General features: G+C 40.6%; 1 protein-coding gene across 5 annotated transcripts in view; it reads left to right on the top strand.

Annotated features, from left to right (window-relative positions):
• nsmaf (neutral sphingomyelinase (N-SMase) activation associated factor) overlaps positions 1 to 24,080 on the top strand; it is a 152,123-nt gene that overhangs the window by 63,834 nt on the left and 64,209 nt on the right. For 4 of the 5 annotated variants that reach the window (XR_011885584.1, XR_011885590.1, XM_072254663.1 and 1 more), the window contains 6 exons: positions 7,904 to 7,967; positions 8,068 to 8,119; positions 8,210 to 8,330; positions 11,588 to 11,719; positions 17,627 to 17,669; positions 17,827 to 17,993. Coding sequence is in view for 2 of the 5 variants with exons in the window: in XM_072254663.1 (XP_072110764.1) it covers positions 7,904 to 7,967; positions 8,068 to 8,119; positions 8,210 to 8,330; positions 11,588 to 11,719; positions 17,627 to 17,669; positions 17,827 to 17,993 (579 nt within the window). In the remaining 3 variants the exon portion in view is untranslated. The remainder of the gene's footprint in view (positions 1 to 7,903; positions 7,968 to 8,067; positions 8,120 to 8,209; positions 8,331 to 11,587; positions 11,720 to 17,626; positions 17,670 to 17,826; positions 17,994 to 24,080) is intronic. The other variant, XR_011885587.1, reaches the window with a different exon arrangement.

Below are 24,080 nucleotides of genomic sequence, written 5' to 3' on the forward strand. Positions count from 1 at the left end.
ATTGGGGTGTACACCATCTGGTCCAGGTGACTTATCTACCTTCAGACCTTCATTCCTCAAGAACTTTCTCCCTAGTCATGGCAACTTCACAAATTTCTGTCCCCGTACACTCTCGGACTTCCAACATACTGCTAATGTCTTTCACAGTGAAGACTGATGCAAAATACTTATTCCTTTCTTCTGCCGTTTCCTTGTCCCTATTACTACCTCTCCAGCATCATTTTCCAGTGACCCACAATGTACTCTCGTCACTCTTTTACACTTTATGTATCTGAAGAAACTTTAGGTATCCTCTTTAATATTATTGGCTAGCTTACCTTCATATTCATAGTAGGGATGTAGACTGCAAGTTGCAGCTGGAAATAGAAAAAGCGTGTCAGAAGGACAATGTCAAGATAATTATGGGGGATTTTAATATGAAAGTGGATTGGGAAAGTCGGGAAGGTAATGGATCTCAGGAGAGGGAGTTTGCAGAATGCCTACAGGATGGCTTTTTGGAGCAACTTGTCCAGAAGCCCACCAGGGGAGTGGCTGTTTTGGATTGGGTGCTGTGTAACGAACCTGAGGCGATGAGGGAGCTGGAGGTAAAGGAACCTCTTGGAAGTAGTGATCATAATATGATTGAGTTCAGTTTCAAATTTGAAAAGGAGAAGCTGGTATCAGATGTATCGATATTTCAGTGGAACAGGGGAAATTACAGTGGTATGAGAGAGGAACTGGCCCAAGTCAATTGGAAAAGTAAACTGAATGGAGGGACGGCAGAGCAGAATTGGATGAAATTCCTACAAGAAATAAGGAAAATGCAGGAAAAATATATTCCATGAAAAAAGAAAATCATGAATGGAAAAATGGCACAAATATGGCTAACGAGAGGTTAAGGCAAAAATAAAAGCAAAAGAAACGGCGTACAAGGGAGCAAAAATTAGTGGGAAAAATGAGGACTGGAAGACCTTTAAAAACTTACAGAAAGAAACTAAGAAAGTCATTAGGAAAGAAAAGATGAATTATGAAAGGAAGTTGGCGATTAACATAAAAAAGGATACTAAGAGTTTTTTTAAATATATGAAGAGTAAAAGAATGACAAGGGTGGATATGGGACTGATTGAAAATGATGCTGGAGTAATTATAACGGATAACAAAGAGATGGCGGAGGAACTGAATGAGTATTTTGCATCAGTCTTCACAGTGGAAGACATGAGCAATATACCTGATAGCCAGAGGTATCAGGGAATAGGATTAGGTACAGTCAAGATAACTAGAGAGAAAGTGCTTGGGAAGCTAAGTGGACTAAGAATAGATAAGTCTCCCGGCCCGGATGAGGTGCACCCAAGGGTTCTGAAGGAGGTGGCTTTGGAGATTGTGGAAGCATTGGAAATGATCTTCCAGGAATCAATAGACTCTGGCATGGTTCCGGAGGACTGGAAGGTCGCAAATGTAGTTCCGCTATTTAAGAAAGGAAGGAGGCAGCAAAAAGAAAATTACAGACCTATTAGTCTGACATCAGTGGTTGGAAAGATATTGGAGTCAATCCTCAAGGACGAGGTTATGAAATACCTCGAGGTGCATGACAAGATAGGCCCAAGCCAGCATGGTTTCATGAAGGGAAGATCCTGCCTTACCAACTTATTGGAATTTTTTGAGGTAATCTCGAATAAGGTTGACAAGGGAGAGGCTGTGGATGTTGTGTATTTGGATTTTCAAAAGGCCTTCGATAAGGTGCCGCATATGAGGCTGCTTAATAAGATGAGAGCCCATGGAATTATAGGAAAGATATTGAAATGGGTGGAGCATTGGCTGATAGGCAGAAAGCAAAGGGTGGGAATAAAGGGATCCTATTCTGATTGGTTGCCGGTTACTAGTGGTGTTCTGCAGGGGTCGGTGTTGGGGCTGCTTCTTTTTACGATGTGTATCGATGATATGGATTATGGATTAAATGGTTTTGTGGCCAAGTTTGCGGATGACACCAAGATAGGTGGAGAAGCAGGAAATGTTGAAGAAACGGAAAGGTTGCAGAGAGACTTAGTCAGTTTAGGAGAGTGGGCAAAGAAATGGCAGATGAGATACAACGTTGACAAATGTGCGGTTGTACGTTTCGGAAGAAGAAATAATCGGGCAGATTATTATTTAGATGGGGAGAAAATTCAAAAATCAGAAGTGCAAAGGGACTTGGGGGTCCTCGTGCAGGATACCCTGAAGGTTAACCACCAAGTTGGATTGGCGGTAAGGAAAGCAAATGCTATGTTGGCATTCATTTCAAGAGGAATAGTGTATAAGAATAAGGAGGTGTTGATGAGGCTCTATGGGGCATTAGTGAGACCTCATTTGGAATACTGTGTGCAGTTTTGGGCCCCTTATCTTAGAAGGGATATACTGATGTTGGAGAGAGTTCAGAGAAGATTTATGAGGATGATTCCTGGAATGCAAGGGCTAACATATGAGGAGCGTCTGTCGGCTCTTGGATTGTATTCATTAGAGTATAGAAGAATGAGAGGGGATCTCATAGAAACGTTTCGAATGTTGAAAGGGTTGGACAGAGTAGATGTGGAAAGGTTGTTTCCCTTGGTGGGTGAGTCCAGGACAAGAGGCCATAGTCTTAGAATTAGAGGGTACCCAGTTAAAACAGAGATGAGGAGAAATTTTTTTAGCCAGAGGGTCGTGGATTTGTGGAATTCATTGCCACATGTGGCTGTGGAGGCCCGATCTTTGAGGGTGTTTAAGGAGGAGATTGACAGGTATCTAATTAGTCAGGGTATCAAGAGATATGGGGAAAAAGTCAGAAATTGGAACTTGATGGGTGAATAGTTTAGCTCATGGGGTAGCTGCGGAGCAGACTCGATGGGCTGAATGGCCTACTTCTGCTCCTTTGTCTTGTGATCTTGTGATTCCAGGTTTTTTACCTTTATGACTTTTTAGTTGCCTTGTTGGTTTTTAAAATCTTGCCAATGCTCTAACTTCCCCCTAAATTTTGCTCTATTTTATGCCCTCTCTTTAGCTTTTGTGTGGGGTTTGACTTCTTTTGTAAGTCACTGTTTTGTCATCCTGCCTTTAGAATACCAATTCATCTTTGTGATGTATATATCCTGTGCCTTCCAAATTGCTCTCAGAAATTCTGGCCATTTCTGCTCTGCCATCGTCCCTACCAGCGTTCTTTTCAGTTTTGGCCAGCTCCTCTCTCAGACCTCTGTAATTCCCTTTGCTCCACTAATACTGATACTTCTGACTTCAGCTTCTCTTTCTCATATTTCAGGGTGAATTCTGTCATGTTATGATCACTGCATCCTTAAGGGTTCCTTTACCTTGAGCTCTGTAATCAATTCCAGTTCATTGCACAATATCTGATTCAGAATAACTGATCCCTTGTGGGCTCAACCGTAAGCTGCTCTAAATAGCCAAATCATAGGCGTTCTAGAAATTCTTCCTCTTGGCTCCAGCACCAACCTGACTTTCCCAATCTATCTGCATGAAATCCCCCATGACTATCATAATATTGCCTTTTTCGCATGCATTTTCTATCACTTGTACTTTGTAGGTCATATCTTTCCTACTGTTTGGTGCTCTGTGTGTAACTCCCATCAGGGTCTTTTTACTCTTACAGTTCCTTAGCTCTACCCACAACAATTCAACACCTTCTGACCCTACATTACCTGTTTCTAATGATTTGATATCACTTTTTACCAGTAGAGCCACGCCACCCCCTCTGCCTACCTGCCTGTCCTTTTGATGCAATGTGTATCCTTGGACGTTAAACTCCCATCTATAATCTTCTTTCAGCCACGATTCAGTGAGCCCACAATGTCGTACATTGCAGCTCATCCTATTGACTGCAATTTGCCCTTTCATCAGGCTCTCCTTGCTAGCAGTCACACCACACACTGCCTCTGTTTGTAATCCAACTACTTCATCCTCAGCACTATCACTAGTTCCCATCCCCCTGCCAAATTAATTGAAACTCTCCTGAACAGCTCTAGCAAACCTGCCTGCAAGGATATTGGTCCCCCTCGAGTTCAGGTGTAACCGGTCCCTTTCATACAGGTCATACCTTCCCCAATGATCCATAAATCTGGCTCCCTGCCCCCTGCACCAGTTCCTCAGCCGCACATTCATCTGCCAAATTATCCTATTCTTACCCTCACCGGTGCATGTCATGGGTAGCAATCCAGAGATTGCTACACTGGAGGTCCTATTTTTCAGCTATCTACCTAGTTCCCTAAAATCGCTCTTCAGGACCTACACCTTTTCTATCCATGTCATTGGTGCCAATATGTACTAAGACTTCTGGCTGTTCATCCTCCACCTCTAGAATGCTGTGGACCCAATCCGAGACATCCCTGACCCTGGCAGTTGAGAGGCAACATACCATTCATGCGTCTCTATTGCGTCCACGGAGTCCTCTGACTATGTTCCTCTGACTATGGAATCTCCAGTCATCACCGCAGTCCTCTTCATCTCTCTCCACTTTTGAGTCGCAGCACCAGAAGCGGTGCCAAAAACCCTGTCACTGCTGCTCGCCCCAGTAGGTTGTCTCCCTCAACGGTATCTGAAGTGGTATACTTATTATTAAGGAAAACAGGCACAGAGATACTCTGCACTGGCTGTCCATTTCTCTTTCTTCTGACAGTCATTCAGTTGCCTGCCTCCTGCAACCTCTCTGTAGCTCCTATCTGTCACCCCCTCGTTCTCCCATATAAGTTGAAGGTCTATGAGCTGCAGCTCCATTTCCTAAATATGTTCTCTGAGCAGCTGCAGTTTGGTGCACCTGGAGCAGGTGTGGTTATCTGGGAGACCAGAGGTCTCCCATAATTCCCACATCTCTGACATATAACAAAACACTGCCCCTGGAGCCATTCTCACTGCACTACTTTGCTGTAACAGACGACGAATGAAGAATTAAGATGAAAAAGAAAAACTTACCAGATACTTCATACACTGCCAATCTCCGTTCTTTCTACAAAGTTCATCGGGCAATTTATTTATGACACCCTTCATATTAGCAGGCATGTTCAACTCATGCATGGCCTGCACATCTTCCATAGCATTTTGACAAGTGTTAAGAGAAAGGCTATAGTCTTGAATGGCTTTCACATTTTCTGATTTGATGTTTGGCCAAGAAAGAGCCTCTTCCATGTCGGCTGCAGCAATTTTGTGCTCATCACCAAAATGTTCCTATAGTTAAGCTTAGGCCTTCAGGTATCCTTGCTCCGGGCCGACTGCTGACAAGTTTTGGCATGCTGTTTTCAGTAATGTTCAGTAATCTGTTAAGAAAAGAGCGATGGTCACAATAATCATACTTTCAATGCTACTTTTGAAAGCCCTAGTAACTGAATGATACTGTAATGGATTGCCATCGAACATTTGAATCCCTCTTTAAGCAGAGACACAATGCATTGTTGTTGCATCATTAAGCTTGTTATTTCTTTTCATGTCCTTATGACCTTCAGCCCAGCATTTAAATGTCTATCATCTGAAACATGAGTGTCATCATACTGTAAATCGGTGTTCCAAGAAGCACCTTGTGCTATTGGATATGGCCAGATTCAGAATGCCTGAAAGTGAGCACCCTAAACTACTCCTTGGGGTTCAAAATCATAGCTCATAGAATTTTGTTCCTCAAATGTATCCATACCGACATCGAGTGTTCTGAATTTTTTCTCTTCCATGCCAACAGGGAACTCTCACCAGAGAACTGCTCTGCTGGGGCATGCTTAGCACCCACAGCACTTGATGCAGCACTTTAACTCAGGCTATCTTGGCTGCAATTTTTCTTCTGCAACTTGAGCTTCTCCATCTGTCTTCGAATTTGTTCTGCCTGTTCTTCCTGATTTCTCTGAAGCTGTTCCTGGTCTCTCCAAAGCTTTCTGCCTGTTGTTCCTGGTCTCTTTGAATTTGCACGTCCTGTTGTTCCTGGCTTCAAAGTTGTTCCACGTTTTCCTCCAACGTGCGCTTACCCCTCAATATCTATTGGCTTATGTATAATTCAGCAAAATCTGCATCTATTCTAATACTACTGATGTGATAACTGATGAACAGGATGTCTTGCTAGTGGCTTCAGAACATACTTCATGCAAGTTAGTCATAGTCATACTTTATTGACCCTGGGGGAAATTGGTTTTTGTTACGGTTGCACCATAAATAATAATTAGTAGTAAAACCATAAATAGTTAAATAATAATATGTAAATTATGCCAGGAAATAAGTCCAGGACCAGCCTATTGGCTCATGGTGTCTGACCTTCCAAGGGAGGAGTTGTAAACTTTGATGGCCACAGGCAGGAATGACTTCCTATGACACTCTGTGTTGCATCTCGGTGGAATGAGTCTCTGGCTGAATGTACTCCTGTGCCCAACCAGTACATTATGTAGTGGATGGGAGACATTGTCCAAGATGGCATGCAACTTGGACAGCAACCTCTTTTTAGACACCACAGTCAGAGAGCCAAGTTCTATCCCCACAACATCACTGTCCTTACAAATGAGTTTGTTGATTCTGTTGCTGTTTGCTACCCTGTCTGGCACACTGTCTTCAACTTTATACATAGTCACAGCTTGTTCTTTGTCTTCATTAATGTTTTCATTTCCCACAAGGAACTGACCTTCAACATCAATAGTTCAATATTTCCATTTAATGTCAGAGAAATGTATACAATATACATCCTGAAATTTCCTTCGCAGACATCCGCAAAAGCAGAAGAGTGCCCCAAGGAATGAATGACAGTTAAAATGTTAGAATCCCAAAGCCCCCACCTCCGCCCTCCCACACACAAGCAGCAGCAAAGCAACAACCCTCCCCCCATCCCTCTCCCACCCACTTCAGCAAAAAAAAAGCTCCCCCTCCCCTTCCCATGAGGGAAACAGTGGTGTCCTTATTTCACAGCAAGGGGGAGACATAACAAACATCTCGCTGAATTACGATGTTAAAAGTCTGTCGCGCTGCTTTTTCCGATGTAAACGCTTTTTGTAGCCAGCTAAGAGTCTTTCAATTCTTGTTTAGGGGATTTTCGCCAATTCTTCCTTGCTAAAAGGGTTCAAGTTCTGTGAGATTCTTGGACTGTCTTGCATGCACTGCTCTTTTGAGGTCTATCCACAGATTTTCGATGATATTTAGGTTGGGGGACTGTGAGGGCCATGGCAAAACCTTCAGCTTGCGCCTCTTGAGGTAGTCCACTGTGGATTTTGAGGTGTTGTTGAGGATCATTATCCTGTTGTAGAAGCCATCCTCTTCTCATCTTCAGCTTTTTTACAGATGGTGTGATGTTTGCTTTCAGAATTTGCTGGTATTTAATTGAATTCATTCTTCCCGCTACCAGTGCCACTGGCTGCAACACAAGCCAAAGCATGATCGATCCACCCCCGTGCTTAACAGTTGGAGAGGTGTTCTTTTCATGAAATTGTGCACCCTTTTTTCTCCAAACATACCTTTGTATGTCTTTGCTATACCTATGCATTTAGAACTTCTCATTCTTGGCCTGAAGCCTTGTTGCCTCATGTTTTATTTTGCATATGCTTTCCCCACTGTGCTATTTATTCACTACAATCAGTACATATTACATTAGTGGGTGTGTAGAGTTCTTCTACAAATTTCCCTGGTGCGTTAGACTCCCTTTCATGTCTTTTTAACTTGCTTTCTTCAAATTAGCTGCATTTTGTAAAACAGTTACTACTTGTAATTTCTCTTTTCATCAATGATTAAAATAAACTAATTTACAATTTAAATATTTAAAAGGCTGCCAATCCTGGAGGCTTGAAATTGAAACTGAGAAGGCAAGAATAGCATAGCCAGCACAAAATATTACCTGGTGTATTCTCTTTAAAAATGCAACCAGACATGCTAGAACATGGCAGCAATTTACATTTCTAAAAATTATTTATGAAGATTTTTTTGAGAGTCAACTTCTTGTTCTTTTCAGCCCCTGAATACATGCTGTGTTTACAAAATGGAAAATTTGACAATGCTGATAGAATGTTCAACAGGTTTGTTTTAATACTTCAATCAATCTGATTTGTCACTAACCAAAGATTTGAGTGAAATGATGTATAATATATGCTCAATAAATGCCTGTCCTACATTAAGTTTTGCAGAGACGTGGAAAAATTGTTTAGAAGGAGCCACAGACTTCAAAGAGGTAACAGATGAACTCTTGTATGTTATCCAGACAATAAAGTATTTGCATTGCCAGCTAGTTTATAAATCCTTTTTACTTTTCACTTATCAGTTGATACCAGAGTTTTATGGCACAAATTCCAGCTTCATTGTGAACAGTTTGAAGTTAGATCTTGGAACGAGGCAAGGAGGGCAGATAGTGGACTCTGTGGAACTTCCACTGTGGGCGTCAGGTAATTAAATCTGTTGGATTAAGATGTTTATGCTATTCCAGATAGCAAGGTTCATTTGTATTTCAGTGCATTTTTACCCATGGAACTTGCATTAAGAGCAAAAGACCTGAAGACATAGAAGCATATTAGGCCATTTGGCCCATTGAGTCTGCTCCATAATTCAATCATGGCTGAGGCTTTTTTTTCAGCCCCACTCTCTGGCTTTCTCTCTGTAACCTTTGATGCCTTGGCCAATCAAGAACTTATCAATCTCTGCCTTAAATACACCCAACGATCTCGCCTCCACAACTGCCTGTGGAAGCAAATTCCACAAATTCACCACCCTCTAGCTAAAGAAATTTCTCCGCAACTCTATTTTAAATGGACGCCGCTCTATCCTGAGGCCGTGCCCTCTTGCCCTAGACTCCTTCAGCATGGGAAACATGCTTTCCATATTACTGTGTCTAGGCCTTTCAACATTCAAAAGGTTTCACTGAGGAGCCTGTCATCCTCCTAAATTCCAGCGAGTACAGGCCCAGAGCCATCAAACATTCCTCATATGACAACCCTTTCATTTCTGGAATCATCTTTGTAAACCTCCTGTGAATCCTCTCCAATGCCAGCACATCTTTTCTTAGGTAAGGAGCCAAAACCTGTTCACAGTACTCAAGGTGAGGCCTCACCAGTGCCTTATAAAGCTTCAGCATCACATCCCTGTACTTGTTTTCTAGACCTCTTGAAATGAATGCTAACATTGCATTTGCCTTCCTCACCACCGACTCTAGCTGCAAGTTAACCTTTAGGGTGTTCTGCACAAGGACTCCCAAACCCTTTGCATCTCAGATTTTTGGATTTTGTCCTCATTTAGAAAATAGTCTGCACATTTATTTCTTCTACCAAAGTGTATGACCATGCATTTTTCAACATTGCCCATTCTCCTAATCTGTCTGAGTCCTTCTACAGAGTTTGTGTTTCCTCAACATCACCTGCCTCTCCACCAATCTTCGTATCATCTGCAAATTTGGCAACATATCCATCTATTCCATCATTTAAATCATTGATATACAGCACAAAAAGAAGTGGTCCCACCACCAACCCCTGCAGAGCACCACTAGTCACTGGCAGCCAACCAGAAAAGGTTCCTTTTATTCCTACTCATTGCCTCCTACCAATCAGCCAATGCTCTAACCATGCTAGTAACTTTGTAATACCATAGGCGCTTAACTTGGTAAGCAGCCTCATGTGCGGCACCTTGTCAAAGGCCTTCTGAAAATCCAAGTATACATCAACTACAACCCTTTTATCTATCCTACTTGTAATCTCCTCAACGAATTCCAACAGGATCATCAGGCAAAAGTTTCCCTCTCTTGTGTCACCAAGTATACCACAAACTCATCCTTAACAATTGACTCAAACACATTCCCAGTCACTGAGGTCAGGTTAACTGGTCTATAATTTCTTTTCTGCTACCTCCTTCCCTTCTTGAAGAATGGAGTGACATTTGCAATTCTCCAGTCCTCCGGAACCATGCCAGAGTCCAATGATTCTTGAAAGATCATTACTAATGCCTCTACAGTCTCTATTATTACCTCTTTCAGAACCCTAGGGTGCAGGTGCAGTTCATCTGGCTCAGGTGACTTATGTACCTTTAGGTCTTTAAGCTTTTTGAGCACCTGCTTCCTAATAGTAATAACCGCACTCACTTCTGTTTCCTCACACCCTTCAACACCTGGTACAGTGCTCGTGTCTTCAACAGTGAAAACTGATGGAAAATTCTACTTTAGTTCATCTGCTTCTCCTTGTCCCCCTTTAATATTTCTCTGGCCTCATTTTTTAGTGTTCTAATATTCATTCTCATCTTCCTTTTATTTTTCAAAGTTTTTCCATCCGTCTTGATAATTGTTTGCTAGCTTGCCTATTACATCTTTTCCATCCTAATGATCCTTTTAGTTGCTTTCAGTAGGTTTTAAAGGCTTCCCCGTCTTCTGTCCTCCCACTAATTTTTGCTTTGTTGTATGCTGTCTCTTTTGCTTTTACGTTAGCTTTCATTTCCCTTGTCAGCCATGGTTGTACTATATTGCCATCTGAGTATGTCTTCATTTTTGCAATATCTATCCTGTCCCTTCCTCATTTTTCCCAGAAACTAAAGCCATTGCTGTTTTGCTGTCATCCCTGCCAGCATCTCCTTCCAATCTACTTTGGCCAACTTCTTCTCTTACCACTGTAATTTTCTGTACTCCACTGAAATACTGCTACATCAGACTTTACTCCATTTTTGTGGATTCAGAGGGAGTGGAGAATGGTGTGACCACGCACACAAACCATAATTTATTGCAATCAAAGTTGCAACCAGCATATCTTTGCAATATATGAGGAAATCAGAGCAAATGAGGGAAACCTACCTGGCCAGAAAGAGAACGTTTAAAAAGAGCTTCACACAATCAACACAAAGTCAGATTGAACCTGAGCTGATGAACCGATGAGGCAACAGTAATACCAAATGTAATATTGTTCAATGTATTATTGAACTTTTTAAAATAAAGTAATTGATTTCAGGCTGGTAGCTGACAATTAATCTCCAGCCAAGCTGAACTCTATTGATAAATGGTTAGTTCAACCGTGCCACCAGCAGATGAAGTAATATTGGTATCTGGCTGTACATATGCTCAGGATTTGAATGCAGCAATTAAAATTTTAAATATTAAAAGTGATGAGGGAGAGCCTTGATTTATTCTCAGTATTGAAATTGTGCTAAAGTGAGTTTAGTATGTAGTCAGAAGATGCAAAAAAAATATGTGAAGCTGATCCATTCAAACATTTCTTTGTTGCATTTCAGAATCGTGTTTATTCTGACTCTTAACTTCATTCTAAAGCAAAAACCATTCTAAAATTATTCTAAATTTGCATTGCATGTATTCAGAAATTCTGGGCAGTGCAATTTCTTAGAAGTAGCATTTGTTGATCCGTAACTTTTCCAAGATATACATTGTGCAATGATGACGAATATCAATGCCTGATGTTTTCAGTCAAAGTTCAGGATTAAACTTAAACTTGTCTCAAGCTTAAATACAATAATGTGGCCAAATGAAGCGTAGTACTAATATTGATGATGCATTTTTGTTATCACAGTAAGTATTGCTGACATTGAGTAAGTTTGCATCCATAAAACAGAAAAGTCAAGGAAGTAGTGTGTCTGATGGGTGATTAATTCAACACAATTAAATTTACATTACTGATTTAATTGGTTAAACTGAGTTAAAATTAATTGTGTCCTTCAGATCCTGATGATTTTTTGCAGAAGAGCAGGGAAGCATTAGAGAGCCAGTATGTTTCTGAACATCTACACGAGTGGATTGACCTAATATTTGGCTACAAGCAAAGGGGAAGTGAAGCCATTGCGGCCTACAATGGTAAATCTTTCTAGCATTGTAAAATAGTACTAATTTTTAAATTATGACGAATTCAAAACAAAAGGATAGAATGGAATGGATTCTAAAGTGTGGGAGGAGAATGAGAAGCCAAAGGGGTAAAAGAAACACAGATATACAAGAGTCCTACAGAAATACTCCTTCTAATCCCATGATTTTTAGCACTGTTTTCCTTGATCACAGTACTTGCAAACTTATACATTTGAAAATAAATAAGTTTATCTATAACTAATCTATAGATTTTTGCACGTATTTCAAAAGGGAAGCCTATTGTTCTTACAACATTAATTACAAATTGAGGCTGAATAAGGCATTTCCAGCTTCAGTGACATAGACTAATACTGTTTATGAATCCTTACTCTCTGCAAATCAAAGAACGATTAGTAATGTAACTTTATCTAGGGACCTAGTTCAGATATACAGCACTGTGTAAAAGTCTTTGGCAACCTAGATTTTTTATATTAATTTTAATTTGGATGTTTATTTTTTTGTCTTCTGCAGTAGTGTGTCAGTCGAAAACAACAAATGTTAAATTTCCAAACATTCATTTTCCAAACCATTAAATGTTACAGAGAAATTTTTGTATTCCTTTAAAGAAAGTAACATATTCAGTAATAGACTAATTTTCAAATAAAAACTTGTTTACTTCATAGGTATATAACCCAGTGCATGATTAAACAAAGGTTGCTAATGATCAATGGCATATGAGTTGAATGAACTAATATAATTAACTGAAATAGAAACTGGTCAGAAGGAATCAAACCAGGCAAGGTCCAACCAAACTAATGAGTGTGTGGCAGATGTGACAGCTTAACCTTCAAATCATCAATTCTTACACTATGGCAAGGGTAACCATAGCAACAAGACATAAGATGGTCATTCTGCATCAGCAAGGTGTCTCCCAAGCAGAAATTTTGTGGCAGACAAGAGTTTCAAGATGTGCTGTCCAAGTTGTTCTGAAGAAGCACAAAGAAATGGGCAAGGATGAGGGCTAGAAACATGCTGGTCGACCACGGAAACTGAGTGCAGCGAATGAGAGATACATCAAACTGACATCTCTCCTAAATTGGGTGAGGTCCAGCAGTGCTATTGGTGCTGAACTCACAGAAACCACCAGAACCCAAGAACACCCCTCTACAGTTCAGAGAAGTCATGCCAGAAGTGGTCTCCATGGAACAGTTGGCTGCCTATAAGCCATTCCTCCAAAGTGGAAACAAAGCCAAGAAACTCATCTACGCATAAAAACACAATGACCTAGGTGCTGAACAATGTCAGCAATTGCTTTGGACAGGTGAGCCAAAATGTGAAATTATTGGCTCAAATGCGAGGCAGTTTCTCCGTAGAAGAGCTAGAGAACACTACGGGAATGAACGTCTGCAGCCATCAAGTGAAGGACAGTGGAAGTTCCCAGCAAGTTTGGGGCTGCATTTTTGCAAATGGAGTTGGTGATCTGGTCAGAATTAATGGAGTCTTCATTGCTGTGAAGTACAAGCGGATTCTCATCCATCACTCAATAAATACCATCAGGGAGGTGTCTGATCGGTTCGAACTTCATTCTGTAGCAGGACAATGATCCCATGCACACAGCCTTGGTCATAAAGAACTATCTTCAGCGAAAAGAAGAACAAAGAGTTATGCAACTGATGGTATGGGCTCCACAGAGCCCTGATCTCAACATTATTGAGGCTGTCTGGGATTACCTGGAGAGACATAGAAACATAGAAAATAGGTGCAGGAGTAGGCCATTCGGCCCTCCGAGCCTGCACCGCCATTCAGTATGATCATGGCTGATCATCCAACTCAGAACCCTGCACCAGCCTTCCCTCCATACCCCCTGATCCCTTTAGCCACAAGGGCCATATCTAACTCCCTCTTAAATATAGCCAATGAACTGGCCTCAACTGTTTCCTGTGGCAGAGAATTCCACAGATTCACCACTCTCTGTGTGAAGTTGTTTTTCTTAATCTCGGTCCTAAAAGGTTTCCCCTTTATCCTCAAACTGTGACCCCTCATTCTGGACTTCCCCGACATCGGGAACAATCTTCCTGCATCTAGCCTGTCCAATCCCTTTAGGATTTTATATGTTTCAATCAGATCCCCCCTCAATCTTCTAAATTCCAATGAGTATAAGCCTAGTTCATCCAGCCTTTCATCATATGAAAGTCCTGCCATCCCAGGAATCAATCTGGTGAACCTTCTTTGTACTCCCTCTATGGAAGTAAGCAAGACATCCAAAGACAGCAGAAGAGCTGTGGCAAGTTCTCCAAGATGCTTGGGACAGCCTGCCAGCTGATTTTCTTATAAGACTACATGTCAGTGCACCTAAAAGAATTGGTGCAGTTTTAAAAGCAAAGGATGGTCACACCAAATATTGATTTGATTTAGTTTTTACTTTTCTTTATAGTAAATCTTTTGATATTTAAAAACTTTTCATTTCAATATTTTTGAAAGCATCTTCTCTTTGCATGTGTTTACATGTGATTTTTTTTTACATGTGCCTAAGACTTGTACACAGTACTGTATATCTTTATAATTTGTTCTGTACAATAAACTGAATCTTTGTACTCCTGCAGATATTGATGTACCAATAGATGTACTGTTAGACCAAGTGAATTAGAAATATTATTTCTTTCAAAAATATTTTTTGTTGTGGTTAGTTTCAGTTGCATTTTAAATGGAAATTCAAAAACTTGTTCAGTGTTGAATAAATTTAGGAATGTAATTTTAACTTTTTTTTCTTGAAAGCCATGCTTCTGTTTTTTGGTGCTTAGTTTTTTTTGACAATTGTCAAAACCAAATGATAAATGTTGGTATTTTTAAACGAGCACACTTAATTGAATGATTTCATAAGGCCAGAAGTAGGCCATTTGGCCCATCGAGTCTGCTCCGCCATTCAATCATGGGCTGATCCAATTCTTCTAGTCATCCCCACTCCCCTGCTTTCACCCCATACTGTTTGATGCCCTGGCTAATCAAGAACCTATCTATCTCTGCCTTAAATACACCCAATGACTTGGCCTCCACAGCTGCTCGTGGCAACAAATTCCACTGATTTACCACCCTCTGACTGAAGTAATTTCTCCACATCTTTGTTCTAAATGGATGTCCTTCAATCCTGAAGTTATGTCCTTTTGTCCAAGAATCCCCTACCATGGGAAATAACTTTGCCATATCTAATCTGTTCAGACCTTTTAACATTTTGAATGTTTCTATGAGATTCCCCCGCCCCTTCATTTTCCTGGACTCCAGGGAATACAGCCCAAGAGCTGCCAGTTTCATTGAATATTTTTGGACATCAGTATGACTAATGGACTGATGCTGTTGTTAATGTTTGTTTTCATTTAAAATGTTTTACACAGCTCAGACAGTGCAGTAAATGAACATATTGATTCAGAAACATAAATACAGTGCTTATAAAAAGTACTTGCACCCCACCTCCATAGTATTCATGTTTTATTGTTTTACAACATAGATTTGCAGAGGATTTAATTTGGCTTTTTTGACACTGATCAACAGAAAAGACTCTTTAGTGTCAAAGTGAAAACAGATCTCTACAAAGTGATCTAAATTAATTAATTACAAATATAAAACACAAAATAATTGATTGCATAAATATACACTCTCTTCATGTCAGTATTTAGTAGGTGCACCTTTGACAGCAACTATAGTCTTGAGTCTGTGTGGATAGGTCTCTATCAGCTTCGCACATCTGTACGCAGCAATTCTCCCCCATTCTTCTTTGCAAAACGGCTCAAGCTCTGTCAGATTGCATGGGGATCGTGAGTGAACAGTCCAATTGTGAATTTGTGGCTGGACTTGAAAAGGGCTGCAGTCTGGACTCTGACTTGGCCATTCCAGAACATTAACATTAAGCTTTGGCTTTATGCTTGGGGTCATTGTCTGCTGGAAAACAAATCTTCTCCAAAGTCGCAGTTCTTTTGCAGACTGCATCAGGTTTTCCTCCAGGGTGTCTCTGTATTTTGCTGCATTCATTTTACCCTCTACCTCCCGAGCCTTCCAGGGCCTGCTGCAGTGACGCATCCTCACAGTGTGATGCAGCCACCACAATGCTTCATGGTAGGGATGATGTGTTTTTGATGATGTGCAGTGTTTAGTCTGATGGCCAAAAAGCACAATTTTGGTTTCATCAGATCATAGAGCCCTCTGTCCAGCTGACTTCAGTGTCTCCCACATACCTTCATGCAAACTCTAGCCGAGATTTCATGTGAGTTTTTTTTTTCAACAGTGGCTTTCCCTTTGCCACTCAGCTGCAACTGGCGAAGCACCTGGGCAACAGTTTTATGTGCAGTCTCTCCCATATCAGCCACTGAAGCTTATAACTCCTCCAGAGTGCCGTAGGTCTTTTGGTGACGTCTTTCACTAGTCCCCTTGTTACACGGTGGCTCTGTTTTTGAGGATGGCCTGCTCTAGGCAGATTTATAGCTGTGCCATATTCTTTCTATTTCTTGATGATTGATTCAACTGTACTCCAAGGGATACAGTATTCAGTGACTTGGAAATTTTCTTGTGTCCACCTCCTGACTTGTGCTTTTCAATACCCTTTTCGCGGAGTTGTTTGGAGTGTTTTTCTGTTTTCATGGTGTAGTTTTTACCAAGATACTGATTCACCAGCACTTGGACCTTCCAGATACAGGTGTATTTTACCACAATCAATTGAAACACCTTGACAGGTCTCCAAAAACAGATCTCCATTTAATTAATTATGTAACTTCTAAGCACCTGTGATGATTTGGTGTGTCATATTAAAGAGGGTGAATACTTATGCAATCAATTACTTTGTGCTTTATATTTGTAATTAATTTACATTTGTAGATCACTTTGTAGAGATCTGTTTTCATTTTGACACGAAAGAGTCTTTTTCTGTTGGAAAGCCAATTAAATCCACTGTAATTCAGTGTTGTAAAACAATAAAACATGAAAATTTAGAAGAGGACTGAATGCTTTTTTATAGGCACTGTAGCTCAGTAACCTTGAGGACTTCACCATGCATGATGAATTGTTTAATTATTTTGTCACAGGTCATTTTAACATTAATTAAATTTTGGGTATTTTAGTTTATTCTGCATGTCAAGCTAGCATCCAAACTGACTGATCTCTAATGATAGACACAAACCAGTTTGGATACTATGTTGGCATTCATTGGCAAAAAGATCCCATCATTTTGCCATGGGTTTAATGTCTTCAGAATATGTATTCATACAAGTAGCTGGCAGCTTAACGTTCGTGGGAACTGTATTGTCTTGTCCCTTGTTAATTCCTTTTAATTGTACTCGAATTGTTTCTTTGTTACCTGTTATTGCTTATATTTGCTGCCATGAAAGTGTAATCCTGATCGCAGCCTTGTGAAAACAGCTTAAATTTCTTTGCTAATCCAGTTGTAACAAACCTTCTGAGGACTAAATGTCTGCCGGGGGGGTGGGGGGTGGTGAGGGCAGTAAAATATAAATGAAAAGTGGGCAGGTGAGGAAAAGGAAAAGTCTTGGATTTGAGGTAAGGAGAGAAATAAAAATATTCAAAACATTTACAAGTCGCTTGAAAAATAAATAGGATATGTAATGCCAAAGAACTTGATGGAGTTTCTGATTGGCAGAGATTGCTGAAATATGATGGTTGCAAAGAAAGATGGGACTACAGTGAAAATTAACTGCCATAATCTTTCTTCATCAATGTTTTATTAGATCCAACAAGAATTGGCTTTTTAGAGTGGTTGTTGCTAGAATCTAACTGATGAATCTGAACATAAAAGAGAAACTTGGTTTTTGATTTATTTATTTGAGTGTTTAAGTTAATTGCCTTCAACTTTAGGGAAAAAATTTGAAAGATTAGATGTCCAGAAAAAGAACTAACTGTAATTTCACTTTGTTGCAGTGTTTCATCCTTTGACCTATGAAGGAGGAGTTGACTGGCACAGGTACTGGAATTAAAGCCTGCTTTATTTCACTTATCAGTTAAAGCATCAGGATGAAGGATATAATTTAAAATGTACCTGAAAATCTAACTTTCATTTATAAGTCACAATATATTACTGAGATCAATTAACTGTTTGTCTTACAATCTCTTGTCTTCAGCATTGAGGATCCAAATCAGAAGATAGCAATGTTAACCCAGATCCTAGAGTTTGGACAGACTCCAAAACAGTTATTCAGCAGTCCACATCCTCAAAGAATAACGCCAAAATTTCAGAATCTTTCCAGGGGATTCAGCCGTGGTACTTCTCTGACAGAGTTGTCTCCAGGTAATGTTCTGAGACAAATAAGCTTTGTCTGTACAGTGGATTCCAGTTAATTGGGACACATTGGGACCAGAACATTTTGGCTAGTTAAGCAGCTGCCCCAATTAGCCTAAGTTTCATTGAACGTAGTAACAAATTATGAATTTTAATGAGAATTGCAGAACAAATTAGAACATTAACAATAGTACTACAGTACTATAAAACTATATTACTTCCTAATAGAAATTGACAGAGGAATTTATCCAGTGTATGCAAAGAAAAAGATCAATGTGGACACCTAGTGCAAATATTTGACTGCCTTCATACAATGCTATCAATGATTGCATCTTCCAAATCCTCATTTTCATTGCAACATTCAAGATAATCACTGATACTTTCAAATTCTCTGTAGTCCCTAATCTGTTGAAGTGGTGAATTGTTTCATTTTCACTCCTGCCATTTCTGGCATCTCTAAGCCTGAATGTTTGAAACTGCAGTGAACAAAACAGTTTTGAATTGTCTAAATGCTTATTCTTCACTAAAATCACTGCTTTTTGAACACAAACACGTGCAACTGATGCTATTTAAAAATTGATTGCTCTAAGCATGACGTAGCATCTAACAGCTGCATAAGTGTGCACGACTGAGACTAGTTAGAACTTATTCGGCAACAGTCTCCTGCCCCAATTAAGCAGGATAGTGTTTCCAGTAAACAAAGGAAAACCCAGCAGTTTTCTTGATTAGTTTTAATTCTTGCCCAAATATGTAGCTGCCCTGATAAACTGATGGCCCAGATAACTGGAATACTCAGTATCTACTCCACATCAGTAATGACAGAGTTATTATGGCAAAAAAGTTTCTTTTAATGTAATACATTTGCTTGAAATTTAAGGTGCATGTAAATCAGCTGATAATGTATATCACAAACAAGATAGCATGCATGTTGTGTATGCTAGTGAGATGGAAAAGGTATTGTTTACCACCAGAAAACATTATAGAAGCCAGCTGTTTGGCTGGTTAGTCCATTCAGCAATCATGCTTCAGATCGGTCCTCTATAGTGCACATAAGTTCATCCTTGAATGAAATCTTTCTTTCCAATGTCCATCATGTGTTTACCTTAATGTCGTTATGATAATCACTTCAACTATTTCTAATGGTAGAAAGAAAAACGTATTCTAAATTCTAACTACCTTCTGTGTAAAGGTAGTTCTCTCAGCAATTGTTAATTGTTTTATTATTGTCGAGACAGAATGAAGCACTTTTGTTTGCTTGCCATCTGGAGGATCGTGTGCATCGAGGTAGTACCAAAGGTTAAAAAACCACGCACAATGGAGGATATAGTGTTAGAGTTACAGAACAAATACAATGCAAGTAGGCAGATAGAGTACAAGGGCCATGATAAGGCAGATAAGGTGTTCACCTTTACTATATTTGAATCCATACTGAATTTTATAACAGCAGAATAGAAGTTGTCCTTAGCCTTGGTGGTACCTGTTCTGAAGTTTTTCCGTCTTTTGTCAAGTGAAAAGGAGGAGAAGTAACTGAAATGGAAGAGGTCATTGATTATGTCCACTATTTTCATGAGACAACAGGAAGTGTGGACAGTCAGTGGAGGAGAAGTTATAGATTTGGCTGCATTGAAAATTCACTGCCATTAGTTGTCAAGAATCAATTTTATTCACCATATATATTTACATGTATTAACAATTTGCTGGGGTGTGTTGATCAGGGTGTAACAAGGAATGCAAAAAAATCAACAATCATAAGGTGTAAATGATGATATAAAAATTAAAGTATGGCCTTGGCAAGCGATAGCCAATCCAGGCTGTGATATACGTGGATAGGATGCTTTCTATAGTGCGTCTGTAAAAATAAGTGGAAGTTATGAGATATGCAAATTTACTTCTGATGATTTAGAATCAGTGTCATGCTTTCTTGATCCTACTATGTACATGACTGGAGCAGGACAATTTGCTGTTCATTTTTACACCTGGGGACCCAGTTGTACAACTCTCGATCATCTGCACCTTAGCACTGCTGATAGGGACAGGAGTGTGTACTCTGCCTCACTTCCTAAAGTCAGTGACCAGCTCTTTTGTTTTACTGACATTGAGGGAGAAGTAGTTATCTTGACACCAGCCACTAAGCTCTGTCTCCTTCCTCTACTCCCTTTTGTCATTGCTTTGACATCTGGCCCACTATGATAGCGTCAAACGTAAACTTGTAAATGGAGTTAGAGCAGAATTTGGGCACAGAGTCATGAGTGTGTAGGGAGTTTTGTAAGGGCTGACGATGAAGACTTTGTGAGGCACTGCTGTTGAGGAATCAGGTTCAAGTTCAAAATTTCAACTTTATTGTTAATGGGCATACATACACAGGGTATAAGTGCCTTGAAAATTAGCTCTTTGCGGCAGCACAGTACAATACAAGGGGAGGACAAGCACGTTAACATACACTATTTATGTAAATTCAAGTTTATCTTGCACATGCAAAATAAACAAAATTAACATAGTGATGCTAGTATAAAATAGAGAAAAAAACATTTGTCTAAGCTAGTGTTAAGGTTCTTCATATCAATTCAAAAACTGGATGGCAGTGAGGAAGAAGTTATTGTTGAGCCTTGAAGTTTGGGCCTTCAGGCTCCTAAACATTGTACCTAACAGCAGCCTGGATGGTGGGGGTCCCTGATGATGGCTGTACCCATGATGGAACTGGCTGAATCCATCACTCTCTGTAGCCTCTTGCATTTTTTTGGTGCTTCCATGCCAGGCCACGATGCAACCAGTCAGAATGTCTGCATATCCGTAGAAGTTTCAGGTTCAAGTTTTATTGTCACTCAACCATACACATGTATTCCCCCAAGCAGAGCAACGTTCCTCTGGACCAAGGTGCACACCACAGTACATATAACTCACACACAACACATTTATTATCACAAATATTACCACAAATAAACTAACAAATAAAATATATTCCAGAAGATTGACTTTTAGCATAAGTTGCATTTATGATGCAAGTCAAAAAAAGTAAACTGTTTTATAAGTTTTTGGCGCTTCATAAGTGGGTGTTGTCAAGCAATTCAGTAGTCTCACAACCTGGGGGAAGAAGCTGTTTCCCATCCTAACAGTCCTTGTCCTAAAGCTATGGTACCTCCTGCCTGGTGGTAGGGGGCCAAAGAGATTATGGGAGTGAATCTTGACAAAGCTAAGAACCCTGTGTACACAGCACTATTGATAAATATCTCGATTGGGTGGAAGAGAGACCCTAATGATCCTCTCAGCAATTCTTGCAATCCTAGTGGTCAGATGTCTTGTAATTCCCGTACCAGGCGGTGATGCAGCTGGTCATTTGTTAGAATCTTCATTGACATGCCAAATCTCCGTAAGCTCCCTAAAAGGTAAAGATGCTGATACACGTTCTTCATGGTTGCAGCTATGTGCTGGGCCTAAGATAGCTTCTCCAAGATGTTGATGCCCAGGAACTTGAAGCTATTCACCCTTTCCACCTCAGACCTTTCAATCTTCAATCTTCTGGAATTTGCCTTACTTCCCCTTCATAAAGTCCACAGTTATTTCCTTGACCTTGTTTACATTGATGTTGTTATGGTTACATGGTTCTTGTTTTGACACAATTCAAACAGCTAAAACTATCCCACAGCTGTATACCATTTCATCACCATCTGTGATTCTGACAGCAATGTTTGGGTCTTTGGTAATGGATAATGGATGTTACTCCACTCTTTAAGCAGGGAGGACAACAAAAGTGAGGAAATTGTAGGCCAGTTAGCCTAACCTCAGTGGTTGGGAAAGTGTTGGAGTCCATTATTAAGGATGAGGTTTTAAGGTACTTGGAGACTAATGATCAAATAAATCAAAGTCAGAGTGGTTTCTGTAAAGAGAAATCTTGCCTGGCAAATCTGTTAGAGTTTTTCGAGGAAGTAACAAGCAGGGTGGTCAAAGGAGAGGCCATACATGTCATTTACTTAGATTTTCAGAAGGCATTTGACTGCCAGGTTTGATAAGGTGCCTCATTTGGGGGTGCTTAACAAGATGAAATCCTATGGTGTTACAGGAAAGGATACTGGCTTTGATAGAGGAATGGCTGACAGGCAGGAGGTAGCAAGTAGGAATAAAGAGGGCCTTTTCTGGTTGGCTGCCAATGACTAGTGGTGTTCCTCAGTTAGTATTGAGACCACTATTTTTCACATTGTTTGTCAATGATTTAGATAAAGGAATTGATGGCTTTGTGGCAAAGTGTGCGAATGAAATGATAGGTGGAGAAGTGGGAAGTGCTGAGGAAAAGGACTTGGACAGATTGGAAGAATGGACAAATAAGTAACAAATGGAATACAGTGTTGGGGGAATGTATGCTAAAAATGCATTTTGGTAAGAGGAACAGTAGTGCAGACTCTTATCTAAATGGGAAGAAAATTCAAACATCAGAGGTGCAAAGGCATTTAGGAGTCTTTGTGCAAGACTCCCAGAAGATTAATTCACAGGTTGATCTGTGGTAAAGAAAGCAAATGCAATGTTGGCATTTATTTCAAGGGGAATAGAATATAAAAGCAAGGAGATATGCTGAGGCTTTATACCACACTAGTCTGGCTGCACTTGAAGCATTGTCAATAGTTTTAGGCCCCATATCTCAGAAAGGATGTGTTGTCATTGGAGAGAATCCAGAGTAAGTTCACAGGGATGATTCCAGGAATGAAGGGTTTAACATATGAGGAGTGTTTAGCAGCTTTGGGCCTGTACTCTTTGGAATTTAGAAGAATGTATGGAGATCTCATTGAAACCCGTTCGTCCATCGTCGACGTCGATGAGGACCTTGACACCATTATGATGGTGTCCAGACTAGTGCGTGATTTGGATTTAAGTGAGGGAGAGTTGCGCAGCATGAGCCTCACACTCTTTTCCCAATTCCCATCTGGATCCAGTGGCAAGACAGAGTTGAGACGGCTGGAGATGGGACTAGGCGCAGTGGTTAACCAGGACATCTTCTGTGTCTCAGCAGGTCGGGCAGCATCCGTGGAAACGATCAGTCAACATTGGCTAATTGTTTCCACAGATGCTGCCTGACCTGCTGAGTTCCTCCAGCATGTTGTGTGTGTTGCTTTGACCCCAGCATCTGCAGAGTATTTTGTGTTTATGTCTTCTGTCTTGTCCTGCTCTACACGTTCCACGATGCTTGCAGAGACCTCCTTCTTGACCGTTGGACCTCCATTGGTCTCGTCTGCTCAATCCGCCGGAGTCTGTCCTCACATGCTGGGATAGACAACTCCCTATCTCACCGAGGGTTTGAGACCTGTCGGCTACCCTCACCTGGTTTAGCCGGCTTGTCGAAGCCGTTGCCGGGGTGTGGCCACTGTCGCATGCAAACAGCTACGGGGAGCCACAGGTGAGAGCTGAGTGCCAGGTGGGGACCAAAGGTGGACTAACTGCCTTGAAAAGGACGCGACATGTTCCCCCATCAGAGGTGCTACCGCTCCCTGACACCCTATACACCCCATTGAAACCTACCGAACGTTGAAAGGACTAGGTAAGGTGGATTTGGGGAGGATGTTTCCTGTAGTGGGGGTATCCAGAACTAGAGACCATAGCCTCAAAATTGATAGGTGACCTTTTAGAACAGAAATAAGGAGGAATTTTTTAGCCAAAGAGTGGTGAACCTGTAGAATACTCTGCCACAGACTGCAGTGGAGGCCAAGTCCATGGGTCTTTTTAAAGCAGAAGTCGGGGCATCAAGAGATATGGTGAGATAGCAGGTGTATGGGGTTGAGTGTGATCCGGGATCAGCCATGTTGAAACAGCAGAGTGGACTCAATGGGCTGAGTGGCCTCATTCTGCTCCTATGTCTTATGGTCTTATAATCATGGAGGAGGTCTTGTTGCCTATCTTAGTGATGGCGATTTGTTGGTCAGGAAATCATGGGTTCAGTTGTAGAAGGGGGTGCTGATTTCAGTTTATTACTTATTTTCTTCATAGCACCAATTCTAATTCTTCATGCTTTCCTCCCTCCAATAAAAGTAGAAACACCTTCTGGGGTCTATTCTATCAAACTGTCCTAATTGTCAAAGTCACAGCTTATTTTCCTTTTTTCTAAAATAGCTT

Source organism: Mobula birostris, chromosome 1, assembly GCF_030028105.1.
Source record: "Mobula birostris isolate sMobBir1 chromosome 1, sMobBir1.hap1, whole genome shotgun sequence".
NCBI classification, from domain to species: domain Eukaryota; kingdom Metazoa; phylum Chordata; class Chondrichthyes; order Myliobatiformes; family Myliobatidae; genus Mobula; species Mobula birostris.